Source organism: Nanorana parkeri, unplaced genomic scaffold (assembly GCF_000935625.1).
Source record: "Nanorana parkeri isolate BGI_ZX_2015 unplaced genomic scaffold, ASM93562v1 scaffold77, whole genome shotgun sequence".
Lineage (NCBI taxonomy): Eukaryota > Metazoa > Chordata > Amphibia > Anura > Dicroglossidae > Nanorana > Nanorana parkeri.
Window position 1 is genome coordinate 505,830 of NW_017306345.1, and position 22,965 is coordinate 528,794.

General features: G+C 44.2%; 1 protein-coding gene across 1 annotated transcript in view; it reads right to left on the reverse strand.

Annotated features, from left to right (window-relative positions):
* CEPT1 (choline/ethanolamine phosphotransferase 1) overlaps positions 1 to 22,965 on the reverse strand; it is a 53,458-nt gene that overhangs the window by 15,715 nt on the left and 14,778 nt on the right. The window contains exons 3-4 of the mRNA XM_018576794.1: positions 11,592 to 11,739; positions 7,700 to 7,841 (exon numbers count right to left, since the gene is read on the reverse strand). Of these exons, the coding sequence (XP_018432296.1) occupies positions 7,700 to 7,841; positions 11,592 to 11,739 (290 nt within the window). The remainder of the gene's footprint in view (positions 1 to 7,699; positions 7,842 to 11,591; positions 11,740 to 22,965) is intronic.

Sequence of the window (22,965 nt, forward strand, 5' to 3'; positions counted from 1 at the left end):
TCACCTTTCGATCAAGAAGGGAGTCCAGAAGATCCAGATCCCCTACCTTTGCATAAACACCCCTGGGAGTAGGGCTCATTCCCCATGATCCAGACCCTTACTGAGACACTTCCAGTGCAGCAGGCGACACCACGCGCCTCCCAGATGATAGACATGTGTCCCGGGCAAGGAAATGTGCAACCGAACCCTGACTGAATGCCCGCACAGAAGATCCATCCAATGAAGCAGACAAAGACCGATCGCTCAAAGTTCCAAAAGAGTGATCAGGAACCTGAACTCTTCCCCAGTCCAATGGCGTAAATCAGACCACAGCCCGGTCACTACACCCCAGCCGCTGAGGCTTGCAACTATCCCCACATCTTCCAGGGGACCTGCAGAAAATACATTGGAGAGCGTAGCCCCACACCAGAGAAGCCTAGGTAGAACATGCTACCTGCAAGTCACAAAGCTGAGCAAGCCTAAGACTTGATGAGTACGGCCCATGATGATAATAGGAGAAGCATGCATCCTGAGAAACCGAGGAAAGAAAAATGCTCCAAAGTTAGACCCAGAAGTCATATGGAATCACCAAGTTGGACGGCTCCTGGACCATAGAGTACAAGTAGGAGATGCAGGGGAAAATGAAGAAAACTCTGCTTGAAGCAGGGCTAGAATAAGATCCAGACAATCCAAACGCAATGTTGATACCCATTCTGACTCCTGAAGGAGCGGATACCAACCAAAACCTCATAAGGTCCGAACTGCCCACACCACCTGTCAGTCAGACATTGAGTCAAATTTCCCCTACTAGAGATTGACCTGGTATCTCATATGGGAGTATCCTAGGGCATAGGAAGGCTAGCATACCCTCCAATACCTTGGCAAACACAGCCAAAAGGAAGGTCCCCAACTCAGTGTATTGTACCCACAGCAAAAAAATGTGAGTAGTACAGATGTGAGGACCCACATACAGTCCAAGGTCCCTATCACATATGAGTACGTGCAGGGCTGAGGTAGACAGCATGACTATGGAGCGTGGGAGGAAAACGGAGAACCTTTAGGAAACTCACACAAGCACACTGAGAAGATGCAAACTCCTTGCAGATATCGTTCCGACCGGGAGATGGAACTAGGACCCCCAGTGCCGCAAGGCAAAAATGCTAACCACAAAGCCACTGTGCTGCCGGACCTTCAGCTTCAAAATGCAGCCGGTGCCCTCTTTAGGTTATCGGATAAGAGAGAGTAGCTCTAAGATCTTCAAGAACAGCACGGAAGGCTACAGTGCTGTGCAGCAACACAGACAGGAAAAAACAGCATAAAGAGAGGTAGGCCCAAGTGCTAAACCCTTCACAAGAAGGATCCAATAAGAATACCACCTGGACCCCCAGACAAAACAACAGTCCATTCCCCTAGGGGAGGACAAACCGACCTAACAGGTCAAAGATTGTGGAGAATACAACTGCCAACTGGGACACCCTGGGTATGAGGGACGTGTGAAGCGGAATAAGAGAAACTACCTGCAGAGATGTCCCCCTACTCCCCAAATCAAGCAGGAAGATGCCCAAACCTCCCAGTGATTTTTTAGATGAACATAAAGAACAGTGCCAGGCAGGCGGTCCTCTTAACATGGAAGGTCCTATTGGAATGTTCCCTGGTAGCCCGATAGGGCTTATATGATTGCACACCTTGATTTTGATTCTGTTAATTCTGTTTATACATGCAACACTGATGGATCTAGAATACTATGTTGTATTTACGTTTAATGTGTGAATTTATGAAAATAAAAAAAAATTGAACGAACATGGAAGGTCCAACAGGACCTACTAGAAGCCCGTACATCAGAACAACACAGGGTGACAGGAGAAAGCAAAGAATAATTACAAGATGAGTCCAGTATACAGGGACCCCACAGCAAGCAAAGCAGTACAAACATACTGAACACTGATCAGACCATCGTTAAGTAGAGAGACAGCCCACTCTGGTGTGCATCTGAGGCTAAAATGGCCCACAAGGGACAGCTCTCGGCTAGAACTAAGCAGAGCAAGGGTAGCAATAGATAGAATGCCCAGAAATCCCAAAGACCTCTGGAACGGAACCCATAAGGGAAGGAAGGGTGGGTGAGAGAGAGAGGCCTCCGTATCCATAGGAAGAAAACCCCCAGAGCGAAGGGAAAATGCAGCACCTCACAAAGCATGCGCCGCTGCAAAAACAAGGATCCCTAAAGGTCCCCAGGGGTGGAAAGGCCACAAAAGTCAGTAGGGGAGGAAGGGACAGACGCAGCCACAAGGGTACAACTGATCCTTAGGTAGGGCGTACCGCCCAATGGGAACCAGGCAGAAGGATCAGAAATATCTGCATCCCTGTGCATAGCAGCAGTCTGCACAAGAAACATGCCTGGCTTTGTGTCCCCACACCGGAGGAGTGTTTAGTTGCTCAACCGCTACGAGTGCGGGGTTAGAAAACCGCCGCTGAACACTGTGCTGCAAGTCAGTGCTCAGCACCTCTGACTTAGCACTCGCAGCGGAAGTGAATGTGGATGCAGAGCGCTGAGTGTGATGGAGAAGTCGGGAAAGCTCACCAGTGGCCATTTTAACTGTGGGAACACCTGGCAGCGCTGGGTAAAAGTTGCCTGAACCACGATGGAGGAAATCCCAATTCAGTGTGGGAACCTACAATTTAATGTTTTGGTGAACAAGCACACTAAATATTCGTTGGAAAATGATATTTATTAGTCACAAATATTATCCTCCGCCACTTTGCTTAGCACTGCAGCCAAAGCGTTCAGTGAAGCTGCTGCAGTGATCTGAAGTGCTGCAGAACTGCTACTCAGCACTTGGCTAAGAAACTGAACATGCCTCTGGAGTAGGGTTAAGAAATCACCACCCTGGGCCAGACCAAACAAAAGATGGGCGCTGCGGACTGCATCGCGCTACCAGATATTGAGGAGCTGCACTGGTGCCCTGAACCCTGAAAACGAGAGGCAGAGACAAAAGAGCCTGTGTAAGACAAGTCGTCAGAGCAGCACCTTCACAACATAAGCTCAGGCAGAACTGTCCCCACTCTCCCCAGAGAGAACACACATAGCCGCCAGAGAGGCCACACGAAGCATTGGAGCTCCCAGGCTGGTCGCCAGAGACTGCAGAACGGCCATCCAATGTGGCTGCACCAGGAAACAGTGGACGGCCGTGGCCGCCTGAAGCTGCATGAGGCATCGGGGGTCTCAGAAAGGCCAGGGCCTGCCATCCCAACAGTCAGTGCCCGCAGAAAGGCTGCGGAGACCGAGACCTGGTTCTCCGGCAGCCACAGTACTGTGCACACGGCAGCTGCAGCACATGAAACTGCAGCTGCCAGGGCATTGCAGCAAAACATACCCTGCACCAGGCCAAATTAGCAGAAGCTGTGCTAACACCAGGGCAAACCCCAAATAGGGAACACCCACCATGAGAGATGTGCAATATCCTTAGCTAGTGACCCCTATAAGCCAATAAAGTGATAGGGAAGACCAGCAGACCACACATTGCATACAAAGCACAGGAGAACAGGGAGAAGAAGGGTACCCTTCGACCACTTCAGCCACTGACCATAACAAGGGAGGAAAGGAAGGTCCATGTACTTACCATCACATGAATCATGGAGAATGCTAACTCCCACGACAGGACCCCCTGTGAGGAACACTCACAGGCTGCTCCCAAATCCAGGATAGGGCTGCCGCGGCCAACCTCGCACGTATCTAAGGATCTGCCTGCACTCGATGGCTGAGTTGGGGAGACTACAAGGATCTATATTACCAAGCTTGTCACTAAGCGTAGCTGTTGATTAAAAGGTCAGGAAGACAGAAGAGGAAGGAAAAACAACATTTCCCTGCACAAAAAAAAAAGAGAACCAAGATTCCCAGCAAGGAGCTTAGGTCCTAACTATTTGACACTAGGCAAAAAACTGAGCTGCCTCTAGCTGTGAGGAGGTTTGGCCACCCTTCAGGAGCAGCCCCTAGACTGTGCTTTTGTTTTGTGACTAGTGTCCTACTCCCGAAGATAGTGCTATAGCCCAATGGTCAAGATCTGAAGATGTCCGCTATATCCTTCAATGAACGAAAAGAGAAAAAACAATACATTTTCACTACATATACACTGAGTGGCCAGATTATTATGACCACCTGACGTTTGTAGGCAAATTAGCTATAATTTTGCGCTGAAGTTGCTAGAGGGCCAGACCATTGTAAATAGGGAAGCAGGTTGTTTACCATGACAGTAGAAGTGATTTTTTCTGAAGATATGTGTAAACAACGCGATTTAACAGCCTTTGAACGTGGGATGATTGTTGGCGCTCAAGCCATGGAGCGAGTATCAGCAAAACAGCAGAATTCGTTAAATGTTCAAGAGCAGCTGTTGTTAAAGTGTTTAAAGACTGGACTGTCAGCCGAAAATCTGGGTCTGAACGTGCGAATTGTGGCCGTCAGCGACTAGTCAATGTTAGGGCTGAACAGAGAGTGGCAAGACTGGTACAAGACAACAGAAGGGCAACAGTGCAGTGTCAGATTCCTCACATCACCTTTCAACATCTCGTGGAGTCACGAGGCGGCCCAACGAAGTCATCTTGTGGAGTCATCTCGTGGCCCAACGAAGTACTAATGGGGTGGTCATAATAATCTGGCCACTCAGTGTATATTCCAATATTTTTTGCTGTTCTTTTCTACACATGAATTAAAAGTGGCCATTTAAAATAGTGATGCCTGCAAAATGAGCACAGAAACAGATATATTGGCCAACATTAACATTTTAATATTAAAGGAGAACTATGGGGTTAAGGCTTTCCCCCATAGTTCTCCTTACGGTAACGGGAGGACACAAACTAGCGTCCTCCCGTCACCCTAGGCTCAGTATACCGCGAGCTGTAGCTCGCGGTATACTGAGACGCCGCAGTATACCGCGAGCATACTGAGACGCCGCAGCTGAAGCGGATCCCGACAATTGTGCCGGGATCCGCCCAGCTGCGTGACTGACAGCTGGTTCTGCCTATCTAGAGGCAGAGCCAGCTGTACCTGCCCCCTCCCCCCGTCCGTTCCGCCAGTCAGCGCTGGCGGATCGGAGCGGGGAGGGGGGAATACAGCCCCTCCCCTGCCACGGCAGAGAGCCGTGACAGGATCGAGAGGTGAGCGAACGCCGGTATGTGTTCGCTCACCTCCCGATCTACTAAGCCGACCTGTGAAAGTCTCATTGTCACAGGTCGGCTAGAACTATGCGGTGAGTGAAAAGCACTCACCTCATAGTTCTCCTTTTAACAAATGCAAGCAGCATTATTATTCCTATCATAAAGAGGTGAAGTTAAAGATTCTGTTAAAATCCACTTTACTATATCCCAGAATTTTTTTAAGTGGTTTTCTAAAAACAGATCCTATGTCCTGGTCTGCATGTTAGTTTCTTACAGGATTAAAAAATATATAGTTAATGCGTTTGAAGAATGTTCAGAGTCTCTACCCTTGGGCCACGCGTTATAAATCTTAAGCCATCAATAGACTGGTAGCTGTCACAAACATACAGATTACAGAAAATCCCTGACCTGCCCCTCAGACTGGCAAGAAAAAAAACAACAGTCTGGATTTTATGTACTGAACTATACTACGGTAATAACGGAAAGTCAATGTTAATGACACAATGTTTTTTAAAATTAATGGCTTATTCATACAAGTCCAAAAAGAGCTGCACTCTGGGATATTCCACTGGAGATAAAATCTTTATTTAAGGAAAAACATACCTCACATTCCTCCCCATGTCTAGTCAGTCGCTAACATGTTTCAACATCACGGCTTACTCAAGAATCAATCCATTTGACATGGCTTATCTTGAGTAGCTTGCAATAGGCATCTTACACCTATAGTGTTTACACCCAATATTTGCCAGATTTGATGTAGGCTTTTATAGCCTGTTGATATTCGGAGGGCCAGTAGGTAACTCTAAGGAGGAATGCTTGCTTACATTAAGAATACAATACAAAACTGCCAGCTTCAATTTTAGCTGGAGTTGTTAAATGGTCCTTAACCGTGTCAATTTTGTTATCCCACAAACTTGTCTAACCATAAAATAATTAATTATCCCAAAATACTCACCAAAAAAAGCCATTGATACAAGACATAACCAGAAATGAGCTTCATTAGGTGCTGCAGCTTTTTACCTGTCATCCCTTATGCAGCATTGGCACCTGTGTTTTATTTTCACAGCAAAGAAAATGGTAAGCTTATTTTATCCTGCATTGCAATTGGGACCATCTGGTGGATTATGGGAGGTTTGGCATACGGATATTTTATGCTTTGGGGTTTATTTGCACAGCTTTTAAAGTTACAAACTACTTTCACAAAACAAAAAAATACCTTGGGATGTGCATATTATTAGCAGAATTGGTAACTTTCTAAAGCTAAATGAATGATGGTCCATGGTATCAGCTGGTACTAACAATCATCATTAGGTCCTTTTATTCAGTACCATGCCACAGTACTGTGTCTTTTGGGAAATTATTTTTTTCTCTCAAGGTGTCGTAGCTTATATACTGGCCACTGAATGTATATAAAAAGCAGCTTACAAAAACATTTACGTTTTCAGTGGTCATGGTCATTCTGAAGGTTTTTCTGTAAAACCAGCTAATATCCATAATAGCCTTTCTGAACTGGAAACTTAGTTTTGCATTTGGCAGGTAAATCTACTGCAGGGGTAGTGATTTAAAATATAAGGAGGTCTGGTGAATAAAAGTTTAATTGAGCCGAGGTCCAAATCATGGTCTGGAGAGAACAATCACTCAGTTACGGTACATACACTTGCATGCCTTAAGTGGCAGGGTTGGTTTTAATCTTAATTTTTTTTTACCCATCACATTTTATTATTTTTTACTTTATCTTTTTTTTTTTCACTTAAGTTTTGCTATCACAAAGGAGCGAACAAGCCACTATGTATTTGGAGGTGACAGGTTCTCTTTATGTAGACATCAAGGGTCTTTTAGACCAATGTGTTTCCTGCCCTCCAATACAGATCATTAAGCAAAGGAACGTGTTTGAAAGTCTGTACTCGCACTCGCCCAAATGTCACTTGGGGAAAGTCTTGGGACAGAAATTTGAGGATTGTGTTTATCTGATAAGCTTCAATGGACAAGCCACCTCTGAATGGACAACATCCCTCATAGCCCCCCCAAAACATTTGAAAGAAATAGAAAATAAATTTTAACCCGTAAATGCAATTTAAACTGCAAGAAGCATTTTTTTTTTTTTTTATTTCTGCTATGTCAATGGGAACATGCAACAGATATAGAATAGGTCTAATCCCAATTTAGCTGCGATAAAGAAAAAACACTTTAAGGCCTCATTCACACACAACTCAAGAGCAATATTGTATATTGCGTATACGCGTATGTACGAGCAATCCCAGAATGCATCATTCGTAATAGAAATTTTAATGAACTGTACGCGTGTACGTGCGTACATGCGCATAAAAAACTACGCCGAAATACGCTGCCCGGGCGCATCTCGGTTCCATTCTATTTTTGCGTATTTTTACACTATGCAAATATACGGCTCCATATGCAGCTATGTGTATGGAGACATTTATTTGCATATGCTGCATATGTTACAATACGCATGTACGCGCATATATGCGTGGCAGTGTGAATGAGGCCTTAGTCATTAGTACAATAAATGGCTGCTATTAGTACAAGAAATGACTGCTATATAGCTACTTACATCCCAAATCGCAGCATTCCAGATACATATGTTTGCCAGTGAGCACAGTAGAACATGAACATGCCTGCAAAGCAGCAGAAGAACATCCAGTCTGGGTGTGTACCAAGCTGTACAGCGATGCAAGTTCCCAAAACCACAAACACTGTAAAGAAAAGAAATGACAGAATGTTCACATTCACCTTTTACCTGAACAAGATTTAAAAAAAACTGATTAGTGTAGGCCTAAGCCAACTTATGGTAAATAACTAATTAGCATTACTGTTCAAAGTAGTGAATTCAAACAAAACAAATCATTCCTCAGAAACAGTAAAACTGATATACACCAAAAATGACATAACAGTAGCAGACTGAAATGTTGCCAAAGCCACTCACAAATGCTGGCCATACACCCGAAGTTTTTCCTCATTTAGCCCTGTGGGCTGACAAACAAATCAAAACCGCTCAACCGCCTATAATAATATCCAGGCTGGAACCGTGGTGCTCAGCATTGGTCTCTGTCAACCCCCTAAAATGCATTATAGAGAGATTGCTATATGGAAAGGATCCATTCGGTGCAGCACCCAAAAAAGCGAATGCTGGACGGGTCTACTATCACGGCCGTGTCAGCGGTGCCCGACTTCTTCCCTCGAGGTAATGCTTAGTTTCATTTTGTCAAGATGTAATTTCCATTGTGATAACAGTATTGATTATCGTTATCATCCATAACTTTAAAGTGGTTTCTGTTGTCTATTTTCAATATCCAGCTGTTTACTTTTTACTGTTTTGGCGGGCATGACGTCATTATGACGTCAGCAAATGTTCCGACTGGTTTATTTCACTTATCTGTTGGTCTATATAATGTTATGTGATTTCTTGAGCACAATGTCATTGCTGAGCCTGATGAAGGGGACCCTGCGCGGGCCCGAAAATCGCTAGTTCTGATGACATGGCGTTCTGAAATAAACACGCACTTTGGACTACAATACTTGTGGTGTGCTGGTGACATCCATCTACCTTCAGCCCTATACGTGGGCCTTAATCACAGCAATTAAAAACAAATCTCAAAACACAACAATCTTCGGTAACTCCAACAACCCACTCACAGGATGTGAAGTAAAAGCCAATATGACGACCCCTGCATCTCTAAACACATCACAACAGTATAAATAGATCGAAATTCTAAAATGGCAAGGGTGAATACATATTTAAGAAACACAAATCTATTAGGTCTCATTCACACAGCGTTAACTCAGGCCGTACACTTCCGTGCAGCGTGCACGACCGTATCGGGCCAATCCCGGGAGGAACAGGTGCTGTGTGTAGCAGTCTGTTCTTCCCTATGGAAGGACGCGGCCGTACGCTGTCATACGCACACCCAAACTGCACATCCGGGTGTCCATACTCGGACACAGTCAGGATGGATTGCCACCGATGTGCAGTTCGGGTGTGCGTATGACAACATACGGCTGCATCCTGTCCCTCCCATGAACGGCCCGATACGGGGTGCACGCCACACGGACGCAGGTCCCAGCCCCCACATACCAACAGAGAGGCAGCAACACTTAAAAAGGCATCACAGTCCCCAGCAATACCATTATGGCCAACACCAGGTAGACTGATGAAAGCAATAGACAAAGGCGCCCTTCTTTACCACAGCGGGTACTGTGACCTGGCAGCAGAGATCCCGATCCTATGTACTACATTTCAGGCCAAAGCCCGGACGCCGCAAGCCCGCATGGGACACTGTGACTGAGCAGCAGAGACCCCCAGTCATATGTACCACTACAGAGTACATGTGCACTCACGTGCACGATCATGGCAGTCATCCAGCTGGCAGTTGCTTATAGATCCGCTGAAAACAAAAAAAGAAAAAAGGAAACTACTAAAAAGGAATCAGAGCACCGAGTCCTAGGTCCTAACGCCAGAACGAGGCAAAAAAACTGAGGCTATGGTGGGCAGGTGGGGGTTGGCTACCAGCAGGGGCTGCCCCTTAGGCTGTTCTTTGCCTAGCGTCGTACTCTTGCAGGCAGTCGCTATGACTCAGTGGTTTCAGATCTATGATTTTCGTCCCCACTGTGTCCTTCAATGAACGAAAGAGCTATAATAATTCCAGCCAATTAGGAAAGGCGGATACAACAATCCCGGTAGACAACCAAAAAAAGACTACAGATCAGAGTTTTGTTTTATAGCAGCTAGCCCTAGGGATGGTCAGAGAGCTGTGACAGGAAAGAAGGAGCAAAAAGTGCTCTATTTACAGTGACTAGTAGATGGAATAGCAAGATCAATTATTCATTACATTGCAATGACAATAAATGATGAGCTGTGCCATGGGGGCTTTTGAAATAGGAAAATAGTATTATCTATGCCACCATTACCTTGTATGGAATTCAGCAACTAAAACAGGATACCAAAAAACAAAAAAGGTGGCCACAGATCTCTTTGCTGTATACAAATACTATTGTTGATCAAATGCACAGATAAACCTACAACATACGGTAAGTTAGATTATCACTGTGGACAGTTATGAACAAATACAAGGGTTAAGCCCGCTCCTTTCCCCAAATTTCCCTGCTAAAGATAAACTGGAGGCAAACTGCTAAATAAACAGATGAAAAAGATATAAGGGAGCGGTTGTACCTGCAAATGTAGGTTTATTTCTGTCCATCTAGTTCTGAGATTTATGCAGTGCTGCTAGACTGTATAGGCAAGGTGGATGCCTGCTGACTGGACAGTAAAAAATAGTAGCAGCAGACCAATGAGGTAATCTCTCTACTCAGCTTGTTTTTTGTCAGCACATTGTTGTGCAAGACACTGGTGTGCATGACATTGCAGGAGGCTGATGCCCAGTCAAATTCAGGTACTTATAATAGTTGGATTTAAAAAAATATATTTTTTATTTATTCATTAATATATAGCTTTGATAATTTGAGTCTTTTATATATACCTACAGTCCAGCTTTATGCATTTACAGTTCCTTTCAAAGTTGCCTGATCATTCTTGACTGTGCTGTTATGAACTATGAGGTTGACCACAGAGTGGTCAGGTAAGAAATAAAGAAAAATTATTAAAGAATTAATGTTAATACTAGAGATGCACCAAAATAGAATTTTTAGACCGAAACTGAAAATAAAAAATTTGTCAGGCTGAAACCAAAAATTAAGCTTTGTTTTCCCAACTTTTTTTAAAATTGTTTAAAAATGTTTTTTTTTTTACTTTACTGTTTGGGGAAATACCAGGGGTGTAAACTGACCCCTGATATATCCCTTTTAAAATAGAAAAAGAGATTGAGGACACAGAGTACTCAATCTCTTATTCTGCAGCCAATTTTACGAATGACCAGGAAGAATCTATACCGAGTGCTCCTGCCCATTCATCAACTGTGGATATAGTATAAGTTACTAAGTCCACAATCATGAATGATCAGGAAGTGCTGTAGTGTACTTCCTGTTCATTCATAACTGGGGACACAGTAGCATATTATGTCTACAGTTATTTACATTCAGCGATTAACTGATCGCTGAGTGTTTGTTCTCCACTCTCCATCCTCACTTACTGTCGCAGGAGGCAGAGGCGGGAGGTGCGGGCAGAGAGCTCAGCCTCTTGACAGCTGACTCCTCCCCCACACCGCATGGCAAGGCATCCTGAGCCGTCTCCTTCCCGTTCAGCCTCCCGAATCCTTCTCCTCCCTGCTGGACGCCGGTCTCTGTCCCCTTGGATCCTCGCTGCCTCTGCTGGCACAGGCAGGAAAGAGCAGCGGGGATCGGACGGGACACAGACGGGCGACCAGCGGGGAGGAGAGAATAACACAGAATTTTTGTCCACATTTTGTCCCAAGTACCATTTTCGGCCGACATTTTACGGCAGACAAAATTGGGGTGCATCCCTAGTTAATACAAGAAAACAAAAACTCTACCTGTAGAAAGAGAGTCACACCCATGGTCAAAAAGCTCTCCTAGCGGAGTACTGCTGTTAGTTCTCCTTGCTTGCTTCCCATCAATGGCATCCAAGGACTGGTAAATAAATAAGCCAACAGCACAAGATATGTATGTCCACGTTGGGGCCTGTAAAATAACATAAAAACAACACATTTACATTTGCTAAATTGTGTACAAAGCATATATTTTATACATCAGTTATCCACCCCCAGTTCTCTACAATTGTTTTAAATTTACCACTTATAAGGAATTTTCACTTTCATTTGAAGATTTGAAAGAACCAGAAGGTTGCAGAACAGTTGAAATCCAATATGTTTCATTTTCATAATAGTAGTCAATCACCCTTTTTAGATATGAGCAGTAGCCATACCAGTTATAAAAGCAGCACACCAGAGGAAAAGTAAGAAAAAATATAGCTGCAAGCAGCAATAAAGATGGCCAAGCATTAGAGTCTGGTTATAGTACAGGAAAAGATATTGTAGTTAGAGAGATAAAAAGCAAAGTTATTTATTCATAATAGACCTTTACAACCACATACGTTTTAATACGTTTTACGAACTGTAATATTTTTCAAAATTGTCCACTGACCTTTCACATCTATATTAAAATTTGCACGTATGTTGCCGAGTAATTATGTGTATCAAATTTTAAGATAGTTCAGTAGTGCTATAAATACAGGTGTGCAATTTGCTGCAACGTTAAATGTGATTGGCTTGCGTCAGCCATATTGATGTTGATATTCACTTTCGATGACCAACCTTTAGTAGGGGAAGTGGCCGTGGAGGTGTGTGCCAAATTTCGCATTGCCATGACATACGATGACGGCGCCCCCCCCCCTCAGTCCTGCGCCCGGGGCAAGTGCCCCCCCGGTTGTTACGCCACTGGAGTCAGTATTTCTCTATAGACCTCTACAAATGGACATGATATCATGAATTATACATTTTTCTTCAAATACAAAATGGCTGCCGACCTTGGTAACATTTTGAACCCATATTGTATTTGGCAGTGATGATTTTGAGTTACCATATGTTTAACTTACTTCCATAGTGATATAAATGCATGTTTATGCAATTTGCTGCAATGCTAAAAGTAATTAGCTTGTGTCGACCATATTGATTTTGGGAGTGGACCTGTTTTTACAACCATTGTAGAAGAGGTCGCCCTGGACATATGTGCCAAGTTTTGAATTATTCTGATAAAATGGTTTCAGAGATGAAGTTGCTTGCAAAATATTGCCCAATTCAATATGGCTTCCAAACCATGTGGTCAAATGGCTTGTAATGAACATCTATGACTGTAGAACACAGCATATACTCGCATAGCAATTTGTAGATCTGCAGCTTTAGTGCTTATGAAAAAAAAAAAAAAGAAGGTTTGCAAATTGTCCGAAATTAAGTAAATATGGATCTCTTGCCATGAGTTTTTTTTTTCTATTCCCCTAATGTTTGACAGACCAATATCACAGCCATAGCAGGTTGCAATTCAGGGCTTTTTTGCTTGCCAATAAGGGAATATCATCATAAAAATGTTATTAGCTTAACAATGTTCCACTGAAAAGAGCTTGTTTCACTTGCAGAGGGATGCTGTTAACGGATTAACAGGATATAGGTAAAGTCTACAAAACCACTCCGTACTACAGTAGTTTGTCTCAGTAGTGCTCAACACAGATAGGAACTACTGTCTAATCACATGGCTTGGTGGTTCATTTGAATTTGTTTATTGGTTAGGAAAGTTGTATAAGTTCTCCTTCTGGTCCTCCTCTGCTGATTGACATCAGGAAGTGGGTGTGTGCAATAGCCAGCCTGCTATTGGCTTCTGACATTTAAAATACCCAATAGCAGGCCGGCTATTGCTTCCAGCCACTGGATGCTAGCAACCATTATAGGGGGCATAGGCGATCGGCTATAGGCAGAACGGAGGGTGGAGATGGGAAGATGCCTCCATGCTTCCCCTGCTCTGAAGTCATCCTACCGTCTCCTAAAAGCATCGGGCTGTGTGGAATAGTAATGTCCAGTGAAGGAATCTTTCCTTTGAATTGATTATTTTCAGTGAACTGGATGAATTGATTCATCGGACTGAACTATAAGCTCTCACTGACAGGGCCCTCCTTACTATTTCGTCTTGAGTTGTATTGTAATGTCTTCCCTATATTGATTTGTGTTCTGCCACTTTAACCATTTTCAACCAACCAGAGAAATCATGTGGGCAGCGAGATCGCAGGATCAGATCTTATTCAATGAGACTACCATTATTCTGCTGCCTGACCTTTTCAGACATACATTCACTCTACGGAAAGCACTTAAACCACTCCTGGAAGGCCTGCGTTTCAAGGACATCACTTACTGTTGGGGATATCCGTTCCTGTTCATTGCCCGACATGAGGGCAATTCTGCCATTTTTCGTGAGCTTGGAGATCTCCCTAACTTCCTCATAAAGTTCAAGTTACCTCAGGTGTTGCTTCCTGACTGGCCACTATATCCACTAGTTCAGGGCTTCTCCACTGGCTATGCCTGGCAGTCAGCCCGGCACAAGAAGGAATCCAGTCATACTTTCCATTCTGAAGCTCCTGCTTGTTCTAACCCAATTTGTCGAAATTTCGTGCTAGCATGCCCTTGCCTCTGGATCTTGATGCCTTCCGAAACTTGTTTCTGAACGCCAGTTTATTGCTGTAGTTTGTTTTATTGACATTACTCCCTGTGTATGTTGTGATGGACCTAGGGCTGCAGAGATGTATTACCCCGGAGAACTTTGTTTGCTGCGTGTGTTTTTCTATTTAATATTCTATCTAGAGAGAGGGTTTTTCACTATTTGACTTGATTTGAATCATCCGGACTTCCATCTTGTTTGGATACCATCTCTGCTAAACATATTTTGTGAAGGCAGCAGGCTGTCTGGAGTGGCCATTGTTTGGGATGATCTGATCAAGGACATTCATTAGGGTCAAAGAGTGTCTGTGCTTAAGGAATTCCAATGCGGCACCCGGCTGTCTAGGGGAGGGGATTGGTCAATGTAACACACTGAACTCTTCTGAATCTGATTCTGTGAGGTATAAACTGTGTGCTTTCTTCAATAAACCAGTTCATGTTTCACCTCTAAAGTCAGTGTTGTCTGATTCTTGGGGTAAGCCCATACTATATTCCCTTGATTCTGGTTCCAGCACCCAGGGAACAGGCTTAAGAAGGAGATATCCAGTCGAGGTATAAATGGAGTCCATCACATATGTATATAGTGTTTTTTAAAATGGTTTTGCCATTGTTTCATTGCTATTATATGCTGTTACATTGGATCCACTGTAGCGGGATGTCTTCCCCCCCCCCCCCCCCCCAGGTATTGCAGTGCTGGGTTTTTTTTTTGTTTTTTTTTGGGGGGGGGGGGGTCATTTTTTTCTCTGCAATGTATTGTGTGATAGATGGTTTAGCTGTAGTACATATAACTTATCACAACGTTTTCTACCACTAGATGAGATTTGTTCTCTTTGTCTTGTCTTCTTGGATATTCCTCTTGTGTTATCTTTGTATTTTCTCCATTTGTCTTTTTGCTCTTCAACCTCTTCTTTTCTGGTCCCTGTCGGGGAGGCTATACTTGTTTGCCACTCTTCTCCGGATAACTTTCAATGGCTATTTTGCTGTGTCACTTTCCTCGCTAAAATGTAAAGGTTTTAAATGTCCCCCAAAAAAGGCATCAGATTCTATATAATTTTTACAAAGAAATTACATTCTTGGAGCGCATGCGCAAAGCCGCCGATGGAGGTAGCCTTCTAGGACTGCTCCGCGGCTCACCCAGGCATTTACCGGCATAGCACGGAGCATCCCGCTCCCCAATCTTCTCACTTACCCTACCGGACACCCTGCAGCAGGTAACGATGTCAGTCTCGGGCGCCCGCAACCCTCAGAAGGGTAAACAACAACCCATTGACGAGGCGATGGCCCGGGCCTCTGCTAAGATGGCAATAACATCCCCAGTCATTTTGGGTGCCTATACGTACACTAGCCACCAGGCGTAACGGCTCTGCCGCTATCCCCCCCTGGATTGAGCCTGGCCCGTTTGGGACAGTGCTGTTTATGATAGCTGAGCAATATACTGTCCCCTCGTCCCTTAGACCTCCTCAGTCCTCCCATCCAGACCATGTCCGCAAGAGTATTATTAGTTAAATGTTAATGTTGTTTGGTTACCAGATTAATATGCATAGTTTGAGGAGAATGTTATTTTTCTGAAATTTGCCTGGGTGAGCAAGTCACTGTGCTCCCCATCTCTTGGACCCCTTGGGGAGCAAGTCACTGTGCTCCCCATCTCTTGGACCCCTTGGGTAGTTTGTGCCAGTCGGACCCGACTGCCCAATGAGCCAGGATAGTAGTGGATATACTCCTCAGGTTCTAATATTCGTTTTCATGTTTCATGTCCTCTGTCCTCCCTACCCTTGTGTTTCCTCCCTTCCTCCCCTTTCTCTTTGCCCCGAGCTTCCTAGTTCGGACTGCACGTCGGTGTGGCAGAAGCTACTGATTCATCCAAGCAAGTTTGGGTTTGGTAAGTACCATTGGCACGTTTGTTGTGTGACACCCCATGCCTCTTAAATTATTGAGCCTGAATGTGCAGGGCCTGAATTCCCCCAATAAACGGACCAGAGCCTTCAGATTTTTTAGATCTATCCAGTGGTTGACTCCCTGCGCAATACCTACCCTTACACCTGGCACGATGCCCACCTTCCATACTTGGGTATTAAGCTGACAAATTCATATCACTCCTTATATACCTCTAACTACCCCGAGATGGTGGCTAAGTTGTCGCGCATGCTGAAAACATGGTCCAGTTATCAACTCTCCTGGCTAGGTAGGGTAGCCGCAGTCAAAATGACGCTGTTACCAAAGATTCTATACTTATTTAGAGTCCTGCCTGTCGCAATCCCCAGCCCTACTTTGAAGAAGCTACAATCGCAAATATTCCCCCTTATTTGGGGGATAAGAAACCTAGAGTTCCCAGACGCACGCTCTCCCAAAACTTCAGGGGGGGTTAGCAGTTCCACACTTACACAAGTATTACTTGGCAGCACAAATTGGACAGTTAGCAAAATATAATTCGGTCCTTGAGACCCCGGCCTGGGTGACTTTGGAGACAAGGCTGGTGAGTTCCACTTCGGCTGCTAACCCCGAAACAGAGACCACCCATATCTAGCCCGATTACGTCCCATTCTCTAAGACTTTGGGACTCAGTTAAATGTATGTGAAGTTGTCTTTTATGTTTCTAAACTAATAATAAAAACTTTATTTGTAAGAAATTACATTCTTTTCCTGTGGGAAATGCACTCTAAGTCAGGTCACTTTCCAGAGATTCCTGATAAGTATTTTCCCACCTGGATTAGTTGCCTGAATCCTATCGCTAGAGCCAAGGGGGTTTCTATAGTTTTCCACAGATCCTTTCAATCCGACATTGTACAGAAACAGATGGATCTTTTAGGGAGATTTATTTGACTTACAATTAAAATCCACAGCACCTTATATACTCTTGCTAATGTGTTTTTTTCTAACCATTTATGGGTACAGATCCTTTCCCACCTTGTCTTCAAGCTGGAATCCTTTGGACATCAAAACTTAATTCTGGGTGGTGATCTCAACTTTCCACTTAGGCGGTCTCTATCCCATCTCCACCTAGTTGACTTTTGCACCCAGGTGATAGGAACTATACTTGTTACTCTCTCTCATGGCTCTCTTAGCCACCTTGATTACTTTCTCATTTCACGCTCCCTTCTGGACTCAGCCCCCTCTTCGAAGATCGGACTAAGTTTGTGGTCAGATAATGCGCCGGTTACTCATCGATTGGTTTTCTTGTTACGGTCTCGTAGGGAATTTACCTGGTGACTAAATGATGCCCTCCTTTTAGACCCTGTCTGTAGATCTGCAATTTCACAGGCCATTACCAATTTTATTCATGACCATCACCGGGACGATACTCATCCCCTCACCCAATGGCTGGCGCCAAAATGTGTCCTCTTCCTTCAACATGGTTCCCGCCTCAAATGGGAAAGGTCCTCCCATATTACTTCTTTGGCGAACAAAATAGTGCTCCTTGAAGCAGTGCATAAGTGCAACCTACTACTTTAGTTGACCTGTCCAATACAAGGCATGAATTTCTTGGCCTCTTGGGCAGAATTCCATTGTTGCCGGGGACAGGGCTCGCTCAAAATGTTACGAATCGGCTAAAAAGTGTGGGAGGCCCGTTTGTTGCACCCTAGAACAACATGTGCTCCTGTTCACCCAATTTCAGCTTTGCATAACCGTAAACTCCATTTCGATACAGAAATAGCTGAGGTGTTTCGTTCCTACTATGAAACTCTGTATACTTTACCACATGTTGCTGCTTTGAACTTATCTTCCCCTTACATGGTTTCAATGCAACAATATATTACGGACACGGCTCTTCCTACCTTGCCGGCGATTTTTCTGAATCTCTTGATGCACCCTTCACGAAGGTTGAAATTTCCTGCATAATTAAAACCCTGAAATCCGGTAAATGTCCAGGTCCTGACATCTTTACCCCAAGTATCTATAAGATTTTTATTTCGGAGTCAACTCCCTTTTGCAGCGCAACTTTAACTCTGTGGATGACTCGCATGCCTTACCCCCTGAGATGTCAGAAGCAACTATCACTGTCATCCCCAAACCTGGGAAAGACCTGTCCCTCTGTGGTAGCTATAGGCCGATCTCCCTTCTCAATGGAGATGTGAAACTTTATTTTAAATTCATTGCTGACCGTCTGGCCCTCCAGCTCCCTTCTATTGTGCATAATGAGCAAGTGGGTTACATCCAGGGTAGGGAGGCAAGAGACAACACGACTAAGTCTATTCATCTTCTGTCTCATGTCCGGAGGACTGGTCTGCGTGCTTGTTCTGTTTTGATGCAGAAAAAGCTTTTGATTGGGTTAAAAAGGGAATTTTTTCGTCTATCTTTGGTACAGATTAGGGTAGGCCCTGTTTTATTGTCTAGGATTCTCTCTCTACACAGTCCAGACGGCCCAGGTTATGGTAAAGGGTGCAAATCCAATCCTCTCGCCATCTCTAATGGAACCAGGCAGGGATGCCCCTCTCCCCACTCCTCTTTGTCATTGAATATCTGGTGCAGGCTGACAGAATTCTTCCATCATGGGGATTTTGACTACCTTGGGTGACCACAAACTTTTTGTACACCTATTATTTACTCCTGTATATTCAGCAACCTCACACTAGCTTGCCTTCCCTGTTCTTGGAGTTCCGTAGATTTGGAGACTTTAGCAACTTCAAAATTAACTTGTCCAATGCTGAGGCCTTGAATATCTCTCTCGACTGCGAGCCAACTTTCCATTCAATGGCAATCTCGATCCATTTCTTATTTGGTAGCTATCTCTAAAGATCTGTCGGACGTATTACCGTGCATCTATGGACTTCTTCTGACTAAAATTTATGTGCAATTGGACTCTTGGCAATCCATTAATATGTCTTGGTTCGGGAAAATGCATGCAATTAAGATGGACATTTTAGATCGGCCCTAATAGGCAGCCCTACAGCCAACTGAAGGAGCTTGCACAGCAGACTGGCAACACTGCTAAAAATTAAAAGACAGTGGGTAAACAGAATGTAGCAGGATCTTTTAATCATTTACAATGGATCATTTACAATGGATGCTGCACCTTGATGTGTAAAAGTTTTAGTTTCCTTTATAGTCCTGGGTCGATTTCTCTTGTTTATACCCGTTTGAACTCCCAGACCGAACCTCCTGTACGACCATATCAATCTCAATGGTAAGCTGATGTGGGTGCCCCCATCTCTTCTGAAGACTGGCAGACTGTTTGGCCACAGGACAGGGTTCTAGGAACATTTTAATTTTGGAGAATTTTTATAAAAGTAATTTATCGCTGGTATTACACTCAGACTAGGTTTGCTAGCTTTATCCCAGGTTACTCACCTCATTGCTTTCGGTGTTGCCCAGAGAGGGGCTCCATGTATCATATATGGTGGCCCTGCTCGGGGGCCAGACACTTATGGTTTAGGGTCTATAATCTCCTCCAGACCTTGGTCTCCGTAGATCTTGCTAGAGACCCGTGTGAAGCCCTCCTTAATAAGTCTATTTCCAATATGCCTAAACGGAGACGCCTTTTAACTTGTCATGTCTTTACCGCTACTAAGTTGCTTAAAGCTAAATCATGGAAGACCGACCAAAATTGAGTTTTGAGGAGGTCAAGCAAAAACTGCAATGGATAATGGTTAATGAGAAACTGATGGCCATCCTAAATGACACCCACGCAAGCTTACTCAAAGTTTGGGAACCTTGGATATGCCACTTTCAAAATCCACGTTTTGACCATAACTTTGTTGACGCTTTAGTCCATCTTAACCTTTCACAAACATACAGGCTTCTCCCTGTGATTTAGTTATTATCCCCCTTAGCCTTCTTTCTAGTTGTTCTTTGTTCGGTTGTTCCTTTCCTTTATCCTTTCTCTACCCTGTTATTTCTCATCTTTCCTTTACCTGGGGATTTCATAGTTTCCCATCTACGACACCTTCATTGGTTTCTTTCTCCACAGCCCTCCTGGCTGTTATATGCATTTACCCGTTTATGGGTTTGAACATTGTATTTGTTTGCTCTTTTTTTGAGATCCTCAACATTTTGTATATCTTTACTGAAGTTCCTTGTTTTATTGGTACTGTTATTGTTCTTTGTTTTTATGCTCAATAAACCTTTTGTGGAAAAAAACATTTTTTTACTTTCCTGCAGAATCAGCTGGTCCCTTGAGCACTGCTCCCAATATCCTCCTGTGCTAGGGTGGCTCCTTTTTCTTGCAGGGTCCCATGGTGCCACCCTTGTGTGTGCTAGTAAGCGTGTGTGTGTCTCTACAGCCAAAGCAAGCCATTCCCGATCCCTGCTTTTTCCTTCTCCAAGCTAGTAAGTGTACAGCTGCTGGGCACTGCTCTGTCCCTTGTGATCAAGTACTTCAAGTTCACGGAAGCCAAGCTGAGAGAGTTGGAACCAGCTGTTTGGAAACCTGGTGCATTGACAGATGAAGTGATGTAACCACAAATATCCCAATACAGGGTAAAAAGCCCGGGAGGGTCATGCCTGAAAATTGTAGTTTGTTATGAAGACAGAATTGAATTCAACTTTGACTGGATGAACTTTAACAGACTTTAAATAAAAAATTGTTTCACAGGAACAAATTACAAAGTATCACTTAGGTGGGACATGGTGAGGTGAAAAAGTTGGTTAGGCTAAGAATCCATTTTGTATTCATGTTCTAGACTTTATTTTGTTTCTCATCTTTGGAACAAAAAAAGCCTCTGTTTTTTTATCTCTGCATTAGTCTTGTTTCTTTGGTTCACAAGTGTTGCCGAACTTTGTCTTTTAACAACGTTCTGGCCTTATGAGCTGTAGATAAAGTGACCAATACTCCCAAATATGGAATAGTTTCAGACTCCACAGTCAGCTCACAACAGAAAACCACAAGAATAGGCTTGGTTCCTTAAAATTAATGTTTCAATTTGACCAGGTTTCTTTGAAAATAGGTATTAAAATAAGGCAATTATGGGTGTGACTTAGTGGTTTTAGAGTTAACCATCTCATTGCTGTGATAAATAATTGATTATTGGATGATTTGTATTTCCGTGCCTACCCAGGGTGAGATGTCACTTAAGCTTTGCTTAAAAATTCCTGTTGTGACGTAGCAGAATGTTTGTCTTGACATCGTGCCCAATACGCATTGAATAAACTTATGACAAGCACTCAAATCTCAGTTCCTGGTAATCCTGCCAGGACAATGGTACCTAACCTGTGCGGTCCCAGGCCATTTGCGGCTGCTCAGAACCAGGAACTTTCTACCACATATGGTGAACCTATCCTACTGCACAAAGACTTTGGTGTCAGGTTTATGGTATATTGCGCACGCTTCTCCAACAACCATTTCCTATTAAATCAAGTGAAGCGCTCATTAACTTGAAACCGGATGGCATTTCAAAGGCACCAATGTATGCTTATGACCCATGTTCTCACACCCACGAAACAGCCAAACTTCACTGGGGAATGCCAGCTCAAATGTAAATACAGTATGCAGTGGCTGGAAGCAAAAGCCAGCCTCCTATTGGCCATTTTAAATTACAATAGCAGGCTGGCTATTGCACCCGCCCACGGCCTACTGTCAATCAGCAAAGGAGGGAACTGAAGGAGAAAGTTCTCCTTCAGGTCCTCCGCTGCTGGTTGACGGCAGGCAGGCGCAATAGCCAGCCTGCTATTGGCTATTTTAAATTACAATAGCAGGCTGGCTATTGCACCCACCCACGGCCTACTGTCAATCAGCAAAGGAGGGAACTGAAGCAGAAAGTTCTCCTTCAGGTCCTCCTCTGCTGGTTGACGGCAGGCAGGTGCAATAGCCAGCCTGCTATTGGCTATTGCAATTTAAAATATCCGATAGCAGGCTGGCTATTGTTTCCAGTCGCTGATGTTGATTGATGGAAAACTGGCAGAAGAGGGGGCATGGGGAGCAGAGAAGGAAACGGGAGAGGCAGAAGAGGAGGAACGAGGGGCAGAAGAGGAGGAGGAGCGAGGGTAGGGGCAAGAGAGGAGGAACGAGGGGGGAAGAGGCGGAACAAGGGTGGGGCAAAAGAGGCGGAACAAAGGGGGCAAAAGAGGCGGAACAAGGGGAGGCATCGAGGAAATGCAAAGGCACAGCGGTCCCTCCTCCCCGCTGGTGCTGGCTGCAGAGGTCAGTGTACCCGCTGACTCTGCTGATACAGGCAGGGGGAACAGCGGGGATTAAAAAGGGACACAGACCGCTGCATCCAGCACCAGCGGGGAAAATATTATTATTATTTATTATACATAGAAGGGATCCATTGGTAGAATTAGATTTGAGTGTAAAGGTCCGCTTTAATCCCACAGTCCCATGTGATTAGCGCATCATACGTACTGCACGTTGTGGCACGATTGATTGCATAGCGGACAAGGTGCGTTTCGGGGGGCATTCAAATGATTGGCAACGCACCTCCTGCACTATTTATGGCAGGTCACACAGAACCGTGCATTTAACGCATCGCACCAGTGTAAATGGGTCCTAAGGTAACACCTCCACTGTGGTTAGATAATGGATAATGTCATCTTTTCAGTGTTCAAGACACATGCTCAACTTTGGTTTGCAAATCAACTTCAGTTCTTCAGTTTGAACTTTGTATGCTGCTTGATCTGCTCCCACACTACCCACCCAAACTGTATCTTAATATTCAACCTGAAACCATTGCTGTCTATAGTGTTCAAAGGTCTGCATAACAACCACGGTCTTAATATCCAACTATTTTTTTTTAAACTTGGATCATCAATAGCTTTTATTTTCTCCAGCTGT